At 50.3% G+C, this 24,446-nt stretch overlaps 1 protein-coding gene across 1 annotated transcript in view; it reads right to left on the minus strand.

Annotated features, from left to right (window-relative positions):
- Positions 1–9,123: 9,123 nt before the first annotated feature.
- Dpp6 (dipeptidyl peptidase like 6) overlaps positions 9,124–24,446 on the minus strand; it is a 652,844-nt gene continuing 637,521 nt past the window's right edge. The window contains exons 19-26 of the mRNA XM_035448706.1: positions 23,587–23,656; positions 22,042–22,236; positions 18,352–18,406; positions 14,053–14,164; positions 12,023–12,081; positions 11,328–11,400; positions 11,161–11,234; positions 9,124–9,270 (exon numbers count right to left, since the gene is read on the minus strand). Of these exons, the coding sequence (XP_035304597.1) occupies positions 9,124–9,270; positions 11,161–11,234; positions 11,328–11,400; positions 12,023–12,081; positions 14,053–14,164; positions 18,352–18,406; positions 22,042–22,236; positions 23,587–23,656 (785 nt within the window). The remainder of the gene's footprint in view (positions 9,271–11,160; positions 11,235–11,327; positions 11,401–12,022; positions 12,082–14,052; positions 14,165–18,351; positions 18,407–22,041; positions 22,237–23,586; positions 23,657–24,446) is intronic.

The following is a 24,446-nucleotide window of genomic DNA, read 5'->3' on the forward strand; positions in this document are numbered from 1 at the left end:
AGGTAGAAAGAGAGACAGAGAGACAGATACTGGTCCTGGTGTGGGCTTTTGAAACCTCAAAGCCCACCCCCAGTGGCACGCCTACTCCAGCAAGGCCACACCTCCTAATCCTTCCCAAACAGTTCAACTGGGGACTAAGCATGCAAATACAGGAGCCTATAGGTGCCATCTTCATTCAAAATACCACAGCTATTATGTGGTATGGGGAGTTGAACTCACAAGAGCAGTGAGTGCTCTTACGTGCTGAGCCATCTCTCCAGCGCAGCCATCACGTTTGGATTATCATCTGCCAAGGAGAAAGTTGGTTCCGATATTTGATAAAGATCTCATTTTGCCATGGACCTTCAGCAGGGTTATGTGGCTTTGCCTTTCTGCTGGACACCATGAGTATCCATCCCATCTCAGGATGGTCTTTGACTGGTTTGATGGAGGGCAGGGCTCCAGAGCCTTGGGATGGCCCAAGGAGGAAGGGAGGAAAATAGGTTGGAAAACTGAAGGTCTAGGATATGGTAGCATGGTCTGAGGAGGGAGCTGGCAGGATGGGGTAAGTGGCTTCTTCCAAAACTGTGACCTTGTGGTTCCAGACATCAAGAATCTACAGCAGGAGCTGTGCCATGCAGGAGAGCTGGGGATCTGGCCTGGAGCTTGGTCCAGGAGACCTGTAGGAGGGCAAGGTGGCCAGTGCAGGTAGGAGGTGACACTCAGGGCCTTAGGCAGTTTCTTGACTCTGGAATGATGGGAAGCCTCTCTGGATGCTTCTCCTGCCCCCACTTTGCTATCAGCCTCTCTGCCTCTCAAATGCTCAGACGCTGTTTCTTACTGAGTCTCCATGTTGCTTACATTAATGGTTGCTCCTGGGCAACCATTAATATGGACAGCATGTTCATATTTCATCATGAAGATGAGACAGAGATGCTCGAGCATGGGGCTGTGACCCAGGAGTGGAGAGGTCCAACTCACCACCTACTGGCAGTTCACTTTAAGTCCCTATTAGGACACTGGGCTCTGGCCTTTTCAGCAGGTTCTACTAGAGCAAGCATCTCAGAGGGTTCATCCAGGAGGCTCATAGGGGTGAAGCAATGATTCTTAGCAGACTGCAAACTTCCAGACCCCGACAGGCTCTCTGGTCATCCTGTGTGGGGAGTTTTGTTTATTTAGTATGTGCACATGTATGTGTCATCAGAGGATAACTTTGGGAGTCAGTTCTCTCCTGTCACCATGTGAGTCTAGGAGATTAAACTTATGTCATCAGGCTTGGCAGCCCTTGGTGCCTTTACCTGCTGGGTCATCTCACTGGCCCTAGAAAGGGTTGTTTCCTTTCTGGAAGGCACTTTATACCAGTGAGCAAACTCCAGGGCAGATGTCGACTGACCATGGTCCATGTGCCGTTCCAGTGCTGGAGGCTCGGGCACGTAGATCACTCACTTTCCTGGGTGGGAGCCTGCCGTGAAGAACTTGGGCCCGCTGTCTGCTGACTATGTGTGCACTCATCTGATTACATGTCCCCCGCTCTCAAAGACCAGGGGTGCTATCATAGACAGGGCACGTGGAGGGACTTTTCTTGGCAAACAGACTTTTGGGGCAGCTCTGCCCACTGTAAGAACTGGCTGAGGCTTAGCTGACTATCCTCTAGGCCCCGAGGGTGACAGTAGTGGTCTGCAGGGGGATGCCCATCCTCGTGTCTCCACAGGGATTGCTCTGTCTCCTGGGGTTGGTTCCCTGTTCCGTGTGGTTTTTTGAAGCCACAAGCATTAGCTGGAGTCTGTACTCAGGATAGTGATGAGTAACCGTGGTGGCTACTGCTATGGATTTCGGGAGTTAGTGGAATCGATACGTTGTTTATAGACATTTCCTGCTTCTGGCTGAGGACAAGACACAGGTGGAGCAGAGCAGTTAGCTTGCCTTGGTCACTCCCTTTTCTGTGACAGTCATGTGTGACATTGTTTCTGGGGCCCACTGAGAATTCAGTCTGGATGGAGAAATACCAGTTAGCAAGCAGGGTACATCACAGCCAGCTTAGCTATAGCATGTCAGGGTAGGCGACCTTGGGAGTCCCTGGCTTTACTTTACACTGAAGATATAGACGGTGCCTGGCTACCATGTGTCTGGCTCTGTGGCTGCTGGCAGCTGTCGGATCAGCACCAGAGCTGTGAGATTCCATTATCTGATATGGAGCAGCCCCAGCCTGCCATTAAGATATGTTTAGCCATTTTATAAAATTGAATGTCAAGGCCTTTGCTGGCTTGTGTGACTCTGCCTGACACAGGAGAAACTGCCTGCAACTCAAGGGTGAGACATGGAAGCCATAGGGTTTTCCCCACTGTCCCCCAGAGGCAGTGTTCCACACACATGGAAGGTCCCCAGTAGGCAAGACCTCTGGTATCTTGGGACCAGATCAAGGACTCAGATACTGTTTTCCTGTACTGTGCTAGTGTGGCCCTGACACTTGCTGGTTCAGAACAGCCTGTATTTGTCATCTAGTGTGAGTGTTGGACATCTGCTTCACCCCCATGTGTCTCCAGCTAAGGGTCTCTTATGACTGCATCAAGCTGGTACCAGGGACTGTAGCCTTTCACAGTGCCACGGAGCTGGAGAACCCATGTTCAAGTTCACTCCTGTGTCTATGTGTCTCTTAACCATCAGGGACTTGACTGTGGGGATGTCCTCACAAGATGGCAGCTAAGTTATCCAGATTAAGTGACAAGAGCCAGTCGAAGAGGGAGAAGGAGAGAGAAGGAAGGGGGAAGCCTTTTCTGAATACTGCCTCATCTAACATGCATGGTTGGTCACATGGTCACACTCCCAGTGTGGTAAGGGCCCTCACAGCATGTGAACTTTGAGGGGATCCCAGAAAACTTCTTGGGGACTGGTAGTAGGGATTCTGTCTAATGCTTTAGTTCAGTGGCTGAGCCAGTGTGTGTGTGTGTGTGTGTGTGTGTGTGTGTGTGTGTGTGTGTGTGTGACTCCAGACTTTTTGGGGGCAGCAGGAAGAGGGTTGGGGCTAGGGGCAGCATGGCCATGCTGAGATGGCCAGAGTGACCCTTCAGCAGCAATGCCAGACCTGGACCTCCTGGACCCCAGCAGTCTTGTTTGGTGTGAATGTCACACCCATGCCACCTGGGTGAGTCCACCAGAATGGTCCCTGCTTGTTACGATAAATCTTTCTGCCAAAAGCCACCCAGCCCCAAGGCCACATGTGTGCTCTATGCCAGCCACCTGCCCAAGTTAGGCCCAAATGAATACACAGAAACTTGTATTAGGTTCAATGCTGCTTGGCCAATGACTAGGATTCTCATCTGCTAGCTCAGTCTTAATTATCATAAACCTATATATTTTATAAGACTTATCTTATCGGACGCCTTATTGGCATCCCTCCTTGCCGGTGGATCACATCCTGCCACTGGAGGAGGAGAAGGGAAAAAGGGGGCCCTTCCTGTTTCTCCTTCACTTAAATATGAGTCTCCTTGCTATGTCACTTCCTGCCTGGATCACCACTTCTCTACTACATTTCCCAGAATCCTCTTTGACTCCTAGTCCCGTCTAACTTGCTGTCTCATTGGCCAAACAGTATTTTATTTAACAATCAATAAAATAAACATACACAGTACATTGCCCATCATGTGCTGGCCCTTGAGGTGAGAGGGAGCTGTGGTAGATGTCCTTGACGGATTTCAACTGGCCAGGATGTTTTCCTGCCTCCATCTTGGCCTCCTCCTCATCCTGACAACACTGGTGTTCTTGAGCTAGAGGCTCTCTGCTGTCACCCCCTTCCTAAGTGTTTTTGCTGACCATCTGACCTCAGTCTTGGCTTAAACATTATCTTTTTGGGGGTTCCTTGACAGCACCCTATCCCTCCTCATGCTTTCATTTTTAGTTTGTAAAAGTCTGTCTATTGTGCTGTAAGTCTGCTCCTTGACTCTTCTAGGCTGCCAGGAGCAGACTCTGTGTTTCCTAGGTTGCCGTGTACCTACTGTGGGAACAACATCCTGCACACTTGATCATGGTACAAAGAGTTGTAGCTTAGGAAGCTGGGGTCCCATATGGCCCAGTCCCTGGGTCTCAGAGGCCTCCCAACAGGTGCTTCAGGAGATTGCAGAGGGTGCCCACAGGGGGCATGATAACAAGTGACACTCAGATGACACAGGAGTCCATGCACAACCTTGCCCCAGTTTTGAGTATTATAATTTCTGCTTCCCAGCTGGAGATAGCCCCAATGTTTCTAAATAATTCATCTAAGCCCCGTCACCTAGAAGGAGGCCAGAATCAGAACAGCAGTCTCCTTCCTGTTGCTGTAGGCTGGTTTTAGAAGTTTTCTTTCTGTTGTGTTGGAGTTCCTTTTCTGGCTTCCATTCTGTCTGTAACACTCCAGGCCTTAGCACACCATCTTCCAGCATTTTCCCCCAACAGCAAACGAGAAGCATTTGACCTTTTGTACCCAAAAGTGAGATGTCCTCCAGGCCACAGTGCCTGCCTGTAGTCCCGCCCCCTTGAGGAACTGTCACTGACGCAAACTCCACCTACCTGTTCCTGCCCCTGCCCTGGTCAGTCTTTAGGTAGTGCCAGAGGGCAGCTCCAGGTTAATGGAGGTATTCTGTGTGGCCCCTGCTGTCTCTCAGTCTCTCTCGAAGCAGGAACAGGGAGGGTTTGTGAAGATGTGAGTTTTTGGCTTTACGTTGTTTCTCCGAGAGTGACCCTCCTCCCATGTACCTGTGCCCAGCATCTTAGCACTGATGGAGAGACACTGGTATGGGCATAAGTAGTTCAGGGTCTCCTTTGGGGAGCCTTAGTGATCATGAGCGCTTTGTCTGTGAATGTCTCTGACTCACATGAACCAGCTTGGCATCCCCGGTGCAGCAGAGGCGACCGCAGCTATTCCTCAGGACAGTCTGTGCCGAGAGCCCCCCCCCCCCTTCGTGATTACACGTAGCTTAGTGATGTCACAACAGGGGATGGATGGATTGGCCTCTGGGCACTTTTTCTGAAGTCTTCTAGTTGGTAGTACTGCAGCCCACTGAAACTGCTTTTTAGGGTCTGGGAATGGCTCTCTCCATCCTACCTGGCTACAGCAGGGGCTTGTCTTCTGTGACGGATTTGAACATAGTTGATGCCTTTAACTTTGCAACTATTCTCAACAGAGCTGCCCCGCAGTATGCTTTGTTACTCCCCTCCCCTCCCCTCCCCTCCCCTCCCCTTCCCTCTGCTCCTCCCCTCCCCACCTTCCCTTTCTTCCCATCCTCTTTCTTCTTTCCTCAAATTTATTTTTTATCTGTGTATGTGTCTTGCCTGGATATATGTGAACCCTGTTCATACCTGGTGCCCACAGAGGCCAGAAGAGGGAGTTACAAATAGTTGTGAGCTGCCATGTGGGTGTTGGGAATAAAACCCTGGTTGTCCTCTGGAAGAATGGCCAATGGTCTTAATCACAGGAGCTCTCTCTCTCTCTCTCTCTCTCTCTCTCTCTCTCTCTCTCTCTCCAGCCCCTCTTTATCCTTTCCCCTTTCTCCTCTCCATCCTCTCCTCTTTTCTGGGTACAGGGTCTTGTGTGGCCTTGAACTTGTTATGTATCTAAGAACAGTCTTGAACTCCATTCTCACGCCTCCACGTGCTGAAATGCCAGGTGTGAGTCACTGTGCTCAGCCCAATGCTGTACGGGTCTTACTTGATGTACTTAGGGCTCTCCATGCATCAGCTTGGGAGACCCATGAGCATTTCAAACATGTTTTGCTGAAGACACTATATATGCACTTTGGTTTCTGGACACAAGGGTGGGAACTTTTTTTTTCTTCAGTTTTTCAATACAGGGTTTCTCTGTGTTACAGCTCTGGCTGTCTTGAAACTCACTTTGTAGACTAGGCTGTCCTTGAACTCACAGAGATCTGCCTGTCTCTGCCTTTTGAGTGTTGGGATTAAAGGCATGTGCCACCATCACTGGGTTGGAGCTTCCTTTTTTTTTTTCTTTTTAAAAGAATTTATTTATTTATTTATTTATTTATTTATTTATTTATTATGTATACAACATTCTGCTTCTATGTATATCTGCACACCAGAAGAGGGTGCCAGATCTCATAACAGATGGTTGTGAGCCACCATGTGGTTGCTGGGAATTGAACTCAGGACCTCTGGAAGAGCAGTCAGTGCTCTTAACCTCTGAGCCATCTCTCCAGCCCTGGAGCTTCCTTCTTGATGGCTAGCTTTTATAGTGCCAGAATGCTGATGGCTAGAGGAGAAAATTCATCAACAGTCTTCCTCAGCTGTGACCATTGCATGATATACTAACAACCTTCCAGGGAAGATGTGTCCACCTGTATAGCAGTGCATGATTATTAATGGGGATGACCAACCACTGTCTGACTGAATATGAGCTGGCTTCCCTGGAGGGGGAATTCGTGTACTATAACCCTGGTCAAGAGCAGCCTGAGAAGGGCAGAGGCCCTGGTGGGAAGCTACTGCTGGTGTTTAGCCAATGGATATGTTGAGTGCCTCAAATTGCCTTCTAAGTATTTATGATTATACCCATAATCCAGTGCTGCTCCCAGCTTCAGTCAGAGGTTTTTTTTTTTTTTTTTTTTTTTTTTTTTTTTTTTTTTTTTTTTTTTTTTTTGCAGAGGGCATCATAATGGCTAAAGTACTGAGAGTAAGAGGTCATCATTTTCTTCTTTAAATGGGACCTCTGTGTGTCATCCACTCCAAGCTTCAGGAACATCACTTAAGATGGAAAGAAAGACTAGAAGAGCCAGAGGATGGGGGAGTGCTGTGAAATGCTGTCCCCTCCATAGGATATGCTGGTTACACTTAGGAACTCACAGCCGCTGTGGTTACCTGCACAAGATTGGGCCCATCAGCCGTCTACCATGGATGTGGGAGGGGCATATGAAGTCCCACCCTCCCTGAGGAGCTACTGATAATTCTTGTGGCTGGAGGAGAAGGAAGCATTTTCTTCAGTGGGGTAGTCACGGGTATGTTGCCCATAACCCTTCAGCCATGGTCATGTAAGCACCCGCTAGTCAAATTCATGAAAGTAGAAGGGGGCTGTTTGAGAAAAGGAAGGGCTCAGCATCAGTAAGGGGACAAGAAAGGGCGGTGGGTGAATGCCATCAAAGTGCATTATCTGTGTATGACAATGCCACAAGAACCATTATTATGTATGATGCGTGCTAATAATTAAATGTCAACTCCACTCTGCATTAACACAACAAAACAGGCTGGGCATGGTGGTGCACACCTTTAATCCCAGCATTTGGGAACAGAGGCAGGTGGCTCTCTGAGTTCAAGCTTGGTGAGGTCCATAGTGAGTTCTAGGCCTGCCAGGGCTACATTGTGAGACTCCACACACACACACACACACACACTCCAAAGAAAGAAAACAAAAACCATGTCTTGAAGCTTTGCCCACATTCTAATGGGAATTAGTGGAGGAAAGTAAGAAAAAAACAACCTGAGTGGTAAAATAATGTTTTATTCCATGGATGACAAACGCTACCATGCCACATCCCTGTGGCCCTCCGCCATGTTCTTTCAGCCAGAGCGCCCCATTTCAGATCGCCTGGGCTTTGCTGTCAGCCAAGCCTGTTGAAGTGGTGAAAACATGGTCTGTCTGTCAGCATGAGGTCCCTTCTCACCAATGCAAAACCCCAGGATGCAACTTTCCCAACAGACCTAACAAGAATCAACCAACGCTCCAAGCTCGTGTGGACAGAACCAAAGCCCCCAAACATAAACATAAAAAAAAAAAATCAACATGGACACATCTCCGAGGACAGGGTTTCAGGACACCCCAGCAGGAGTGGAAACTGGGGTGATCAGTACTGATACACAGGTTGTCAACAATCCTGAAAGGAAATGATGGCAATTGATATATTTCAAACTAGCACTTCTGGAGAGGCCAGATCAGCCTGAGAGGTGTCTGCATGCAAGCTCAGCACAAGGTTAGCGCCGTGGAGGGGGAGGGGACTGCACAACGCCAGACACACGTTTCTTGCTTTATATACAATGAAATGAAATATACATGGGTGATGGTGATCACGCACCTGGTCAGTAGTGTTATCTTACAGGGCTAGTGAGATGGGGTGGGACTCACTGATGTCACTGTCAGAGCAGGAGGGTGGTGCCAGCCCTGGGGCTGGTGATGACAAGGGCTTACTCAGTGTACCTAAGAGTGGAACCAGTGTTCTGTCTTGTGATATTTAACCAAATGTCACCTGAAAAGACGGGACAACTGATTGAGAGGGAAAAGGGCAGTAGTTTTAAGGACACATGTGATGGATGGTGGATCCACAGGCAAGTCCTAGGGCCACTGGGGGAAGAAGGTTTAGTGAGGGCTGCTGTGCGCTCTGTGTCCTTGGTGTCTGCAACACCTCCACCAAGTCTAACAGAGACAGCAGATGTTCCAGAATGATCTCTTTATCCAAACAGGTACAACATGGAAAGCATAGCAAAGCAACAAAGACAAAGAATACTCAGAGAGGGACAGTCTGGGAACAGAGACAGTGGGGTGTCCAGTTAAAACCATAGAAAAATACAAAGTAATTCTACAAGGTTAACCATGGGCAGAGCTATAGTCTTACTTTATACATAAAAGACCTGTTTTCTGGGTGCAGTTAGGGACAGTGGGGGCTCTTCTAACCACAGAGAGGGGCCAGGCATGTATGAACACTGCGGAGACAACCATGCTGTCCTGTTCCCACGGCGCAGCTCTGTCAGACAGGAAGCCAGACAGGACTCACAGTTGAGAACATGAATGCAGTGTATGAATGCAGACGGTGAGACCAATGTTACAGCGAAGCTTGAACTTAAGGGCTGGTTTTCTTGGGCTCAGAATGTGCCCTCACTGCCATATGTCCTTTACTTTGTCCCCTTGGGGGAGGGACATGGGATGTGCCAGTCATTGGGGGCCAGGAGGAGGCGGAGCCGCTGAGGTGGGGTTGTTCCAGACTATGTGGTGACTTGTCTCCACCTGGAGCTTGTTGCCCCCACCGAATGGCCTTCCGTATCGAGACACATGCTATGGAACGCCGTGACACCCCCACTTCCACTGCCCTTGGAGAGAGGGTGGTGGCGGGGAGGGTTCCTCAGTTGCATATTGTTGTAAAAAGAGCCATGTCTGTGCTTAGGTCTCAAGCATGGTTAGTCCTCCTCCTCGTCCTCTTTTGCTGTGGCTGGCGGCAACTTGTCTTGGATCCTGAAACATTCCACAAAGAAGTTGATGATGGACCGGTACAGATGTTGCTTGAGCGCCACGCTGTGGAAGTAGTGGCTTTCGTCCGGGTATATCTGTCAAGGGAGAAGAGTGAGGTTACTCCTCGACAGTTCCCCTGTTAAAGGGACTTCCGGGGGCGTGGAGGATGAGCTCTGCACACTGCATTCTAGCTGCAGGATGAATGCCTAGCCACTGGGGTCCCAGCACCCGTGCCCCTTTCCTCTGGGGAGCTCTGCTTCTGCACGAGGGCTCTTGCAGTCCCAGCAGGTCATGGAAACTGACCAGTCTCCCCAACTCTCCTCCCTTGGCATCTGTCTTCCCCTCACCAAGAGCAGTGGGTGCAGTAAGGATCGGCTAAAATGGAAAACACCCCACTTAGACTTCCTGGCAGAGCTGCTTGTACTACTTTGCAACCTGGGTCCACAAGAGGAGGGCGGAGGGAGGGAGGATGAGGATGAGGTAGGGATGGGAGTGGGTGAAGGAGAGGTAGGGGGAGGGAGAGGGAGGGAGAGGGGGATGAGAGGGAGGGAGAGAGTGTGTGCGAGTGAGTGAGAGGGGGAGAGGGAGGGAGAGAGAGAGACTTTTGGCTGAGTGTGGTTCTCAGGATGGGAATGAGCCCAGGCTGTCTCCTCTCTGAACCCTCACATGATGGCTTGGTATACACCCACTCAGCTGGGTCTTGGGTCCAGGTTATATGGGAAGGAAAATTGAAGAGAGACTGGCTCTTTTGTCCTTCCTTCCTTCCTTCCTTCCTTCCTTCCTTCCTTCCTTCCTTCCTTCCTTCCTTCCTTCCTTCCTTCCTTCCTTCCTTCCTTCCTTCCTTCCTTCCTTCTTTTTTTTGGTGAGAAACGAATATTGCAACACCAGAAGGCAGAAGGACAGGCTTGCGACAAGGGAGGACTGTGTCAGGTAGGGGCTCTTTAGTGCTGGCTGGTGCAATTACACAACCTGTCCTCCAGGGGCACTGTGCGGGTTCTGCATGCACACAGCACCAGAAGCCAAGTGTGAGTTGAAATCTTGCTCTTTCTTTATCTGAGCCCAGTCTCATTCTGAATCCTGTATCCTTTTCACACCTTTGAGAGTAGCGTTCATCTTTATTTTTTTAATGATGCCATTATCCTCGACGATGTAAGAAGGCAGTAAGGCAGCATGTCTCCCCTCTTGCATTGTTCCCTGTCCCTGTGCTCTCCCCTGGAGCTTGTGATGACTGCAAACTTTTGAGGCATCTGCTGTGTTGGCATGCGTAGCCCCAGGTGAGTCCTTTCCTCAGCACAGGTGCCATGGTGTGTGTACAGTGCACTTAAGCAAGTCTTTCACCCCATTCAACAACTCTCAGGACAAAGCCTCTCCCTTATCCAAACCCCCGCCACCCCACCCCCCACACACGACTGCCACAGGTCATTGGCTGCTGAATGCAGAGGTACCAGACATGCTCTCTCTGAGGGAGACAGGGTACCCATTTGCCCCTGAAGTTTAAGTGACAATGAGGTTATAACTGTTTTATCAAAGGAGCTAGAGAGCAAGAAGGAAATGAGAGACATTTCCAGCATCATTCCTGTGCATTGCTGGGAAGAGGTAGGGGTGAATACCAGTGAAGACCATCATGGGTTTGGGTTCTGGGATGGGCAGTGCTTGATCACAGACCCAGAGGATAGGGGTGCTTGGGACACTCTCGGGAGCTTTTGCCCAGAGAGAGTCAGAAAGAGAAGACTCAATACTCACCCATAATGGGACAGCAGCCCTCCCCACACCTACAGCACACTGCCAGGGCCTGCAGTGCTGACTTGGCCCTCGCTGCTTAGAAGAGGAATGTGGGGCAGGGTGGCGTGGAGTGGTGGTGGCTTGGATACAGATCTGAACAGTTATAAGTCGAAGGGGACTGGCATGATCTGATGTGGACACTACTCAGCCTTGGTCCCATGGCAAGGGCCACCTCTAAGTATCTAGCAGGTAGCAGTCCATACCTGTAAGCTGTAATTGGCCTTTCCCTTGATCAGCTGTGTGATGAGCTCAGCTGTGTGCTGGAAATGGATTTTTTCTGTAGAAGAAAACAAAACGTTTGCCCAAACTCATGTCACCACCCAGGGGAGCTTCAGCACAAGGGGGCCTGGGGGCGGGGCTCCGATCTCACCATCAGCTGTGGCGTGGATGATCAGGAACTGCTGGTCCTCCAGCGCTGACACGCGGTGTGCCAGCTTGGTCATCTGCATGTGTGGGGCAAGGGGACAGAGTTAGCTGTGGGGCATGCGCAGGGAGCAGGGGGGCGGGGTGGGCGGGGTGGGAGCATTGATGGGAGGGGTCAAAGGAAGCGGAGAGAAATGCCGCGCCCCTGGAGATCTGGGCTGCCTGTGACAGGGGGAAGCGATTCCCTTAGAGAAGGGGAAGGAGAAAGTGAAGGGGCTTCTCCAAGAATAGGTGGCCTTAGAGACCCATCATGTCACCCAGCAACACTGAACAGCCTTGTCCCTCTCTGTCCATGTCCTGACCACAGGGCTCTGGCCTTCTGCCTGTGCACGGCGGATGCAGTAGTGAGAAACACAGTTCACCCTCCCAAAGGGGAACTGGCCTTGATGCAGGGAGCAGGGGCCCCAGCAGCATCACGGACTGTCTCATCTCTCACACCCGTCAAAGCCGACCATGAGGAAGATGAGTTTACAGAGGCCACATTAATCCTGTTTAGTGCAGTGCGGGGGATGATCCCAACGTGTTGATGGTAGACCTTGGAAGGCAGAGTGGGTGGGAGTGGGGTGGGAGGAAGGGGAAGAATAGACTGACCAATTTCACCTGGCTCCCTGTCTTGCCAAATAGCGGCTATGCCAAACATACCTCATATGCTCTGTTGTCGAGTCCATGGAGGCCAAGGTACCGCTCAGAAAATGCAGAGGCTGGACAGAGGCAAAGGGAAGGGGTTATCCCTGGTCCTCAAGAGCTCCACTGGGGCAAAGTCCAGGTGGAAGGGATGAGGCTGCAGGGTGGGGCTGTCTCCTTGCTACTTGCATGGTAAATGCTAGGCTTTTTGTTTTTGTTTTTGTTTTGTTTTTTTTTTTTCAGAGAAGATCTCACTATGTAGTTTTAGCAGATCTGGAAACTGGATGTGTAAGCCAGGATGGCCTCATAATCCCAAGTACTAGAATTAAATGTATGCAGCACAGTGGACTTAAAATTTTAGGATTTAAAAGCTGTCTCCTAATCTCCTACATCATGGCATGGGAGTCAAACAGTGTGTGTGTGTGTGTGTGTGTGTGTGTGTGTGTGTGTGTGTCTGGGGAAGATGCTTAAATGTGTCATCCCTATCGGATTTCTCTAATCATTTTAGGTCCTGGTTTTGCACATGACCTGATATATGCCAGGTGACACACGTTTCCACAGCATTGTTCTGCCAGGACAATCAGGGATGAGGACTCACTTTGATGTCATAGGGCTTCTGGGGGAAATCCTTTGTGAGTTGGGGGGCAATGGAAGAGACTCTGTGATTTGTTAAGATACAGGTGGGCTGGGGAGCTCAGCAGGACAGGGCCTGCCTAGCATGCATGAAACCCTGGCTCCTACACTCAGCACTGAACAAAAGCAGTGTGTGTGTGTGGGGGGGGGGAGTTTGGTCTAATTTCTGCATATTTGAATCAGGCAAATTTGGAATAGCATGAAGACTTTAAGAAATTAAAGTCTCATTGAACTTGAACAATCCAATACACTACACATATTCCCATGGGAAGGCTATTTTGGAATTGAAGCAGGAACATTCTTCTTCTTTTTTTTAAAGATTGTATTTATTATGTATACAACATTCTGCTTCCATGTATATCTGCACACCAGAAGAGGACACCAGATCTCATAACGGATGGTTGTGAGCCATCATGTGGTTTCTGGGAATTGAACTCAGGACCTCTGGAAGAGCAGTCAGTGCTCTTAACCTCTGAGCCATCTCTCCAGCCCGAAGCAGGAACATTCTTAAAGACAGGTCAATGACATTTGGATTAGAGCTGTGAGGACCTGGTCATGAGCCCCTCAGAGGCTTCTGGATCAGTGCCCCACCCAGCCCGGGTCTGCTGCATGGGGCCCACAAGTGCTAAGGAAGGGAGCATGGACTCAGGAGGGACACAGGGAAGAGCACCGCTCCCACAGCAGCAGACTTAAGACAGAGGCCCTTGATTGTTGGCATCACTTAATATGGGGTCCCTTGGGGCTCACAGCCTGGTGCCCAGGAGCGCTAAACAGAATGTGTGTTCCCAGAGCCTCTTAAGATTTTGTGTTGAGTATTGCCAAAGTCACCTGCTGCCAGAGAAAGGGATGGCTGGCAGAGAGGACAGTTCAGGGCTTGGGACTCTAACTGTACAGGTCAGGGGCCATGTCTAGTAGGGCAGATGGCTCTCTCTCACCCTAAGTGATCTCAGGTCAGGTGCCAGGTGCCACCTGTGGGTCTGGATGGAGGCAGGCAGAAGGAGCCCAGTTATTTAGACTCCCACTGGATTCTCTCCCTGGAGTAGTGATACCCTCGTCATCACCAGTGTTGTCTGTGTGTAACTACCCACCCCACCGACCTTCTTCCTCCTTCTGTACTTGCCCAGCGCATACATTCCTGCAGCAGAAGAAAGATAGCCTAAGCATTGCTACCTGCCTCCTCCCCACTTGTATGGACAGGGTTTTGTGAAGTCATTACTGTGAGCTGGCCTTGGATTTTGGAGAGTGATCATTGTCCCTTGGTGGACTGACCCACCTTCACAGCAAACAATGACCAGAGACTTCCCTTCTGCCCCAGGGGGTCACTATATACTGAGGGTGCTTGCAGATGGGCACAGAGGTATGGGAATGGGGGGGTATGCTGCAAGCTCAACCCTGGGTCTCATCAAAGCCATTACCGTAGAGTTTGAAGTCTGTTATTGGAGAGAGCGCTGAGCCGCAGGTGAAGGTCTGCCCTTGATTTTCTCCCTTGGCTGGGAGGATATAAGTGCTCAGGTAACCACCATAATCCTAGGAGACATAAGAGGGAAGAAAAGAGGCAAGGGGCAGGGTCACTATCCACAATGCAGTAGGAAACTAGCCTCAACCTGTGAAGGCCAGCCCCTAATGTGTATGTGTTCATGTAGTTTTTCAAAGATTTGAACTTTAAATATACTTGTTGTGCAATAAATGAGAGACTAAACACTTCCCTGGTTCCATGCTGTGTGACACGGTCTCCCCCTTTTCGGGACCTAGTGCCCAGAGACCTGGGATAAGTGTGCTAGTGACACGGAGATCCTCACATGAGGTCACACCCCCTGCTAGGATGGTGACGGAGGAAGGCTGGTGTCCAGCATTCCAGCCCAGCCTCCCTTTCACTTCCTTATCTACAGCTGGTGCCTGTCTCTGTGCAATCCCTCAGAAGCTGAACCGGAGCCCAGTGACAGCAGGGTGGAGAACAGGCCTGCATGACACCCAGCCTGGGACTTCAGGAAACCCTAATATGTGTCCTGCAGGTAGGGTGAGCCCTTGGCACCTATGTGACCTGACTGCTGGGCATGGGGAACTCCAGCATGGGTCTCATAGCTGGAGCTGTACCCTGTCACTGTCTGGCACATTCCAAGTATTAGAGTCTGCTGAGAAAAGTCAAGGGAATGGGACGGATGTCACACTCTCCTGAGTACAAATGGGCTGAGAGATCTAGGGGTCAGTGGAGGCTGCAGAAGGCTTGTGTGAGTAAGTGGGTGTATGAGTGAGCATGAGAGAGAGACAGAGAGAGAGACACAGAGAGAGACAGAGAGACACAGAGAGAGACACACACACAGAGAGACACACACACAGAGACAGAGACAGACAGACACATACACAGAGACAGAGAGAGATAGAGAGAGACACACACACACACAGAGACACACAGAGAGAGACACACATTCACAGAGAGACACACAGAGAGACACACACACAGAGACAGAGACAGACAGACACATACACAGAGACAGACAAGAGAGAGATAGAGAGAGACACACACACACAGAGACACACAGAGAGAGACACACATTCACAGAGAGACACACAGAGAGAGACACAGACAGAGACACACACACAGAGACAGAGAGAGACACACACAGAGAGAGAGACACAGAGAGAGAGGATTGAACATTTGTGAGCACCTGTATATATGTGGCCATATAAGCAAAGGAACATATGACCATGCGAGCATGTGTGCTTATATATGTGTGTGTGGGCACACAGCTGAAAAAACAGCTGTATGCATATGAATGATACTGTGTCTGTGTCCTTCCGTGAACATGTGAGCTCATGTGTGTATGTGTGAATGCATGTGTATGAATGTGTAAATGTTGCTGTGGTATGAACATGTTCGTTTGAGACTCTATGTGAACATGTAGCTCTATGAACGTGTATGTGTGTGCACACTCATGTGCAAAACTGGGTGTGCAGACCATGGCAACATGGTGTGTGGAGAATCCCACAACTGATGAAGCCTGGGTGACAACCATATCATGCCAAGCTCTCCATTGGTTTGATAGTTTGTTATATTATGTATTGTAATGGTGTTTCTTTTTTTAGGCAGAGCAGAAGAATCTTGTCACTGTCTTTAATTGACAACAAAAGCATTTCAATTTTCTTTTATCCTTCCTTCCTTCCTTCTTCCATTTCCTCCTCATCTTCCTTGTCCTTCTGTAGACAGGACCTTACAATTTAGCACAGGCTGGCTTTGTGCTGGGGTTATAGGTGTGCACCACGGCACTGGGCACATCATTTTCTAGGAAGCAATATATTTTGACTCTACATGTTCCTATAAGTCACTCTGCATTTCTTTCAAACATTTTCCCCTAGTGGGCCTTCAGGTTTTAAATGACAGGCTGGTTACACTTTGCATGGTGGCCTGCAGTCTCTGCCAGAGCTCACAGGACACAGCTCACAGATGTCCCCTTGTGTGTGTGGAGCAGACACTGCTGCACAGGGCTCCCTGGCCCTGAGCTCCCTCATTGTGGGGGGAATGGACACACAGAGCCAGGCTGCACATATCTCATGAGACAAGAGGAAAGGTCATAGAATGCCAAAGTCCTGAAAGAAGTGATGGCACCTGGGGCTGCTGAGATGGCTCAGTTGGTAACGGCACTTGCGGCTATGCCTGAAAACCTGAGTTCGGTCCTTGGGATCAACATGGTGGAAGGAGAGAAGCTACATTCACAGGTTGTCCTCTTATCTCCTTAGGCATGCTATAACTTGAGTGCACGCCTACACACACACACACACACACACACACACACACACACACACACACACACACACACACGGATACACACACACACGGATACACACACACCACACACACACACACACACACACACACACACACACACACACACACAGAGAGAGAGAGAGAGAGAGAGAGAGAGAGAGAGAGAGAGAGAGAGAGAGAAAGTAATAACACTAATAAAGAATTGAAGGCCCATGCTGGGCACCCTGGCAGAGAAGGGAAGTGGGGAACCCGAATTGGAGGCTCACAAAACCTCTGTTTAAGATACTTTTAAACAAAGCCTGTGACACTAAGCAAAGTGCGAGGCCCCACTCAGCAGACCAGGAAATGCAAGCAACCCAGGCTACTGCTTGCCTGTCTCCAGCAGTGGGGGAATGAATGGCATCGGAAGGTGCACGGTCCCTCCTCACATGGCACACTTGACTGCCTGTGTACCCCAGCTAGCCACACTCTGATAAAGCCCACTGACAACCGGATGACCCTGGGCCTGCTGTGACCAGAGAAAGTGACATGGTCCCAGTGGGCGGTACTGCCTGAGGCAAAGGAAGAAGGCCAAGCTAAGCGGGCTTCCAGATGGGTGCACTGGCGTATGTTTGGGGAGAGTGAAGCTCAATGTAGCCTCAGGCTCTGTCTCCCTCACTTCTGCCACAGGGGTATTAGAAAGTCAGGAATTAGAAAGACAGGGCTAAGGGATGTGGTGAGTATTGACTCCCAGTTAAGTTTCTCAGTGATCTAGCTGGCCCTGGTCTGCTCACAGGCAAGAGTGTCTAGAACAAGCCTCAGGGCCATCTCGAGGCTCTGTTCTGCCTCTGAGCCAAGAGGAGAGAGCCCACGGTGGTTGTCCCTGAGGCCTCGCCTCTGCAGGTGCCCAGGTAGATTGAAGTTCAGATAAAGTGACTCTGCAGGCTCATGTTTGGAACATGAGGCCCCAGCTAACAGCACTGCTCTGGGAGACCATGGAACCTTTTGGACATGGGCCTAGCTGGCGGGCATTGACTGGGGCCATGAACACCCTCTTTAGGTAAGAAGGGATTTTGGGATTCTAGCTCAGGTGTTAAAATATAAGGTCACTGCCAACAATACTCCTGGCCACAGTCCTTCTGCTTCCTTTACTTCCCGACCCCTTACCCACAGATTATGTAATGCAAAAATTCCACAACCATGGCTGTTATGCCTTCCTCATCATGGAGCTAGGAGCCAAAATAAACCCTTTCTCCTTCAGGTTGCTTTTGGTGAAGTATTAGGTGAGAGCCATGAACAAAGACAGGCTCTGTTGCACCTGTCTTTGGGGTGTCCCACATGATACCATCAGGCCCCCAGCGCGTATTCTGGTACTGACTGGGGGTGCTCTTCTGAAGGGGTGGGGCTTCCACAGGAGGAAAGAGGTGCACAGCCATGAGCTCTTGGCTTTCTTGAGAGTAAGGGGTCTCCAGGCTAGGCTGTATGAGGAGGGGAGGGTGGCCTACTCTGTCATACAAGTGGCCCTTGGAGACCTAACTCCCATCCCCGGGCCTTCACTGCAGTCCAGATGGGCCAGCCGAGGCTATGCCATGAACTGCCAGGTGGAAACTGCCACAGGGAACCCACAGTCTTCCCTCCATATGAGCAAATGTGGGGATTAGTGTGGTTGTACATGGGAGGACACCCACACCCTGGATCCCATTCCCTCCTGTCCTGGAGTACCCTCCAGAACTCACCAGGCTCTACAAGGGAAGAAACGAGGAGGTCAGTGGAGTTCTCTGAGAAGGGCCTGGCCTGCTTTCTCTCCTTCTAGGTCATGTGACAAAGGCCAAAGACAAGCCCTCCCCACAAAGCTTCAGTCACTAACCTCTCCCTCCTTTCTCTCCCTCTCCCAAGGCCACAGGTGGTGGTGGTAACACACAGTTCTGCACTCCAAGCCCTAGAAGTCACGACAGAAGACAGCATGACTCACCTTCCCAAACACAGCCACCCGTGTCTTGTCAATGTATTGCTCCTTCAGCATGGTCCTGCAGGCAGAGGGAAGAGAGGCGTGAGACCTATGTGGGGCTTCTCTATAGCCTGTAGTCCACAGCCATGTTGATCTGCCACAGCATGGATGAAGAATTTCTGTAAACTAGACAGGATCCTGGGATTCTAAATGCAGTTGGTTACTGTATTTATTTATTTATTTATTTATTTATTTATGCTCACTGTGCTCACATTCTAAATGCAAAGCACCCTGTTGAGGTTTAGAGGGGACTCCCAGCTTGCAACCTTGGAAGCAGCAGGGACACCAGAGGCCCTGCCCCTTTTGCCGCACCCTTGCACTTCCTGCCACCTTCCCTTCTGTGGCAAGGTGCTGGTTTATGGGACCTTCCTCACAGGGGACTTTATATCCATCAGGATGGCTCCAGGAGTATATGAGCAGGTGGAAGACATCCAGAGCTAGAGAGCTTCAGGAAGTTACTGGTCTCTTGTGTGTGAGTGCCTGTGGTTGAGAAGTGACATTACTGATTTTTTTCTAGAGCACATTTGCTATTGTTTTTCATTAGCTGTTGGGCTCACTCCATCTTTATAGAGAATGAATGAAAACAGCCTCCATCTCTTTGTCCCTAAGCTCTGAGGGAATGACTCCAGGGACCACATGTTCACAGGTGAGTCTGAAGGACTTCTGATCTTTCTTCTGTGTTCTCCATAACAGGGAGGAGACACCGAGCCTCAGTGGGACGAGGTAAGCCAGATGGAATGAAATAAGAACAGAAGACAGGGAAGGAGACTAGGCAGGAGGGCAAGAGGCAAGGACAGTTCTCTATCCTAGAATGGTTCCTGTGAGCCCCCGCCAATCCCAGCCTGTCAAATGCTGCCTCCCTATCCCTGCGAAGTCTGCCTTGTGCAGTGTGGGTACCCAGCAGCCACCTGCTCCTCCTCCTTACAGACAGAAGTATTCTGTCTGTATTCATTTGTCCCTGTCCTTCCTCTGACAGGAATTATCTCACACCCAGAATCCGGGTCACCTGGTCTCCTGGAAACCCAGCTTGCTGTCTGGTGCTGCAGCTTGCTGTCTGATGTTGCAGCTTGCTTGCTGATGGTGTGCAGCCTTGCAACCATTCTTGGCTATTTCTTGCTTGTGTGTGGGGTTCTGGGTTCTGGATCACAAGGGCAAGTCCAGGGTGACAAAATGAAGGTTACAAGGCTGCTTTCAAGTCACAGAGCTCTTTCTCCCTTTCTGGAAGTTTCTGGAAGTATCTTCTGTCTTCCTGACCAGCTAGTAACATTGAAAGACTGTGGAAGCTGATATCATAGACATGGCTATCTTCAACTGAGAAAAGTCACTGGGAGTGAGACTGTCTTGTTTGGCTGCATAGATGGACAGAGCCTGCATCTTCTTGACACTGCTGGTCTCTGGAGCTCCAGCCCTGGGGTCTGCCGTCTCTGTGGACCTTCAGAGCCTACAAGGCTCCTTGCCTTAAAGGCAAATACGTGTGTGTGTGTGTGTGTGTGTGTGTGTGTGTGTGTGTGTGTGTGTGTTGTGTGTGTGTGTCTGTGTGTGTGTGTGTGTGTGTGTGTGCTGTTGTTGTTGTTGACTTCTGTCAAAAGCATCCACACAGACATGCCTTCCATGATGGGCTCTTGAGATGTTCCCGTCTGTGCCTTCTTATTTTGTGTATATGGAGGTTTTGTCTGTGCACCACGTACATGTAATACCCTCAGAGACCAGAAGATGGCATCAGGTTCCCTAGAACTGGAGTTAACAATTCTGAGCTACCAGCTACCATGTGGGTGCTGGGGGTTGAACCTGGGTCTTTTGGAAGAACAGCCAGAGCTTTTACCTACTAAGCCATCACTCCAGCCCATGTGATTTCTGTCTATAATATTCATGGGATTTGAAGACATCATCTTGTCTATCTTTGGCTGGCTCATACTCCCTGGTGTGGCTTGAATCTGAACTCTCCTCCACAAGCTCACGTTCTGAGCCTTGAACACTTGCTCCTTGGGTGATGGGACTGTGTGGGGAACTGTGGATCATTTAGGAAGAGGGTCCCAGATGGTGGAAGTGACGTATCAGGGGCAGGCTTCTGAAGATGGTGCAGTTCAGCCTAGATACCACTATATGAAGAGCAGCCTCCACAAGCTCCCAGCTGCCAGGAACCTTGGCACACCTCCCCTGCCATGACGGACTGACTTTCCTGAAACTGTGAGCCAAATAAACCTTTCCACTCTTGAGTCATTTCCGCCGGCATTTTGATCACAGTGACACAAAGGCGGCAAATACTCTCTGAAGAAGGCCCTCTGCGTTCTCTAAAGAACATATGCTTTGAAAAGTCAGTCAAGACTTCTCCCTGGAAGCTTTGGAGCTTCAGGTGTGGGGTGTCAGCTGGCTGCAGTCTCCAGCACACACAGGAGCTCAGCCAGCCCAGACCTCTCCCATCATCCCCGTGCTGATGAACACACCCACCAGGATGGCCCATGTCACATGGGTCTTCCTTGCCCTTCGAAGCCTCCAATTCTGTGGGGTGGTGGGGCTATTTCACTTTACTTTCCATGCAGTCATGTTCACAGTCCTGGGTGCTGTGAGCCTTCTGGGCCCCCACCCACCCCCCTGCACCCAGAGTGAGCCTGGAGGCCCGATAGATCCTGACACAGGTTCTTCATGCTCCTTTAAATTTCCCAGGACAATGTCAAGCATGGTTTTGAGCACGTATCCCTTTTTTCTGAGCTCCTTCTCTTCTTGGTGGCACTTAATGTCTCATTGACTTGGTGACAGCATGTGGAGGAGGGTAAGAACTGAAAATAGGTCACTGCTTAGAGTCCAGATGGCATCTGACCAGCCACCCATATATGCACAGGGTCTTCTTTGTCATGAGAGGTGATTGCTTGGCCCTGCCCCACCCCCACTCATCTTCTCTCTCTGAACTCTCTCCCTCCCTCCTCCCTCCCTCTCCCTCCTCCCTCCCTCCCTCCCTTTCTGGAGATGCCTGCACAACCAACCACAGAAGCCACAGCATAGAGAAGCCAGGCAGATTGCAATGGTTTGAATATAAAATGTCCCCATAGGCTCCTGTGTCCCTAGCTGGTGTCATATTTGGGGAGGTTTTAGGAAGGAGACCTTCACTGGAGGTTTGGGTCACTGGGAGGTAGCTTTTCAAGTTTCTAGACCAGCTTCATTTGCCATCTTCTCTCTGCTTCCTGACCCGATGAGATTTGAGGACTCCCAGCCAAGGCCCCTGCCACCATGAATACTGTGGCACCTTCTCAAACTGGGAGCCCAGATAAACCTCTCCTCCTGGAAGCTGCTGCCTGTGAGGGACTTGTCTGCTGGGATAATAAAGTGATTAATACATATACTATATAATAAAAGTGATTAATACATATACCCAGCTCAGTCTTGGCCTCTGGCCCTGTGCTTAGATCAGTTCAACACAGAAGCCACCAGGCTGTGTGGAAGTCAGTGCGGAAGCCTTCAGGAGAATCCTGCTGGCGGTCTCCCTGGAGATGTCCATGCAATTGTCCGCAGAGCTTCAGGTGGGTGTGCGAGCACAAGATGCGTGTAGGCGGCACTGACAAGCGTGTAGCCACTGACAAGCCCAAGGTGCAGCCCCTGCTGAGTGCATCCTCTCCTCCTCCCCTGCCCCACCCCTGCCCAGTCAGCATGGCTACTCACCTCACAGCTTCCATCTGGTCCTTCTCCTCCAGGGAGCCCAGCCGTCTCCGGACCTCATGCAGGAGCTTGGTTCCCTGGAAGCCGCTGCCTCGGCCATCACACTTGACCACCACTGCTCCGTGGCTGCTCACCAACACTGTTTCCCAGGTTACCTCAAACCTCTCCGACACGCTCTGACTCCCTGGGGTACCGTCCCTAAAGAGATAGGTCTTCAGCATGCTGCATTGTGGTTGGCAGATAACACATCTGAGAAGGTTTCTCCTGGGGAGGGGGGCTGTGTCCTTACTTTGACCTGACCTGGTACCCTGTGCCTACTCCATTGCCTCGGGTTCTTGCTGTCTAGGATGTGTGAGCCAGGTATCATTCACATAGCTGGCATCCGAGAATCCTAAGGCATCCCAGTCATCTCAAGGACGAGTGTGTGTGTGTGTGCGTGTGTGTGTGTGTGTGTGTGTGTGTGTGTGTGTGTGTGTGTGTGTAGGTCAGAGGTTAACTCTGGTGTTATTCCTCAGGTACCATGTGACTTGTTTTGTGCTTTTGGGGTCCCTCCCTGGCCAGGTCAGGGAGGCCCAGGGACATTCCTGATTGTTTCCCCAGTGCTGCACTTACAGGGTATGTCACCATACCTGGCTTTTTAAAAACATAATTTCTGGACATGCAACTCAGGTCCTTGTATTGGTGTGGTAAACACCTTAGTTATGTCTCCCTAACTCTTCTTCCAGTGAGCATTTTCCAACATGATGACACTCTTCCTGTGTGCTTGGGGTTTGACATACCTTGATCTGCTCCCACCCTCATGCCTGTCACTTGAGTGCCCAGGATATGGGACTCCTTCAGCCGCTCCTTGGCTTAGGAACCTTCTTTATGGTTAAGTTGGAAGAAACAACACACAGGCTGGCCCAATGACTTTCCCAGTTTGAAGGGTGAGGTGCCACTCTCTCCTGGAGGCAGGCACTTGAAGCTTTCCCCGTGAGGAGGGCAGGGGCATTGCACGTGGCTCTTTCCTTCTCCATTGAGGATACCATGCTGTGGCTTCAAAGGCATTCCCAGTGAAATTTACATCATGGGGAATGGCCAGTGCTACAGACAGGGCTGGACTCAGTGAAGACAGATATGGGTGAGTGGCTCTCGTGTCATTATTATGCAGTGTCGTGCAGGGGTGTGTTGTGGGAACTGTGCTGTTTGGCCATGCTGTGGCATAAACATCAAACTGAGCAATATGAAGATGCCACTAGATGATATGATCTTACGGGACCATGGTCCTATACACTTTTTAAGGACAGAAATGTTCTCATAATCTCACTACAGTGACAATAAACCACATCACTGGTACCTGGGCGCCCCCATTGTGCTTCTACCTCTGGGGGGGCGGGTTCCGGAGTTACAGAAAGAACCTGTCCTTTGCTGACAAACCAATCTATCTTAAGATCTAAACAAGCAACATCATTTATTCTACTTCTCCCCTTAAGAGTCTACCATCCTCTTCCCCTGCGCTGCTGAGTCTGAAGAAGACACCTGGAGAAAGAAGAAGGCTGTCATACTTACACCACTAGCAATAAGGGGTAGTGGGCTGTGTCCGTGAAGGTGGCCGGCTTCAGGATCTGCATTGGCAAGCCTGGGGAAAGGTGAAATACAGCCAGGTCAGGGGCAGCTGGGGCCCGATGGCTGGACCAGTATGTACCCTGCTTCTGTGTCTGCATTTCTGTGGGTGCTCTGGGGGAGGGAAGGGAAGTCCACACAGGGAGCTTCTGCAACAACTTGGTGTGGGCCCTTGGGCAGGTCACTGGCCTTGTAGCTATCGAGGGTCTGAAGCTCAAAGGTCACCTGTCACACAAGAAGTGTGTTAACATCCTCAGGGCCCACTGGTACCTGCTGGTGGCACAATTCCACATAGGGGAAGCACTTGAGGGATGGGTCATCCCTGTCCTAGGGATGGATAGGTTTGTTTTTATCTTATGCATATGGGTGATTTGTTTATACACACACATACACATATACATACATACATACATACATATACACACACTTATATGATCTATGTCTCTATCTATATATCTGTCTATTTATCCATCTATCCATCCATCCATCCATCCATCCATCCATCCATCCATCCATCCATCCGTGTGTGCATGGTGCTTGCAGAAGTCAGAAAAGTGGAAAAGGTAGAGCTACAGACAATTGTGAGCTGCCATGTGGGTGCTGGGAATTGAATCCTGGTCCCCTGGAAGAGCAACCAGTGCTTTTAACTGCTGAGCCAGCTCTCCACCACAGAGAGATGGATATTAGTGTGCAGTTGGTTCTGGGAAAGGAAGAGAGTGAGGTGAAGGGCATGCTGAAGGCAGAGGTGAGGGAGGAAGAGCCTGAGGTGAAGGGCATGCTGAAGGCAGAGGTGAGGGAGGAAGAGA

Source organism: Cricetulus griseus, chromosome 8 (genome assembly GCF_003668045.3).
Source record: "Cricetulus griseus strain 17A/GY chromosome 8, alternate assembly CriGri-PICRH-1.0, whole genome shotgun sequence".
In the NCBI taxonomy this organism is placed as follows: Eukaryota; Metazoa; Chordata; class Mammalia; order Rodentia; family Cricetidae; genus Cricetulus; species Cricetulus griseus.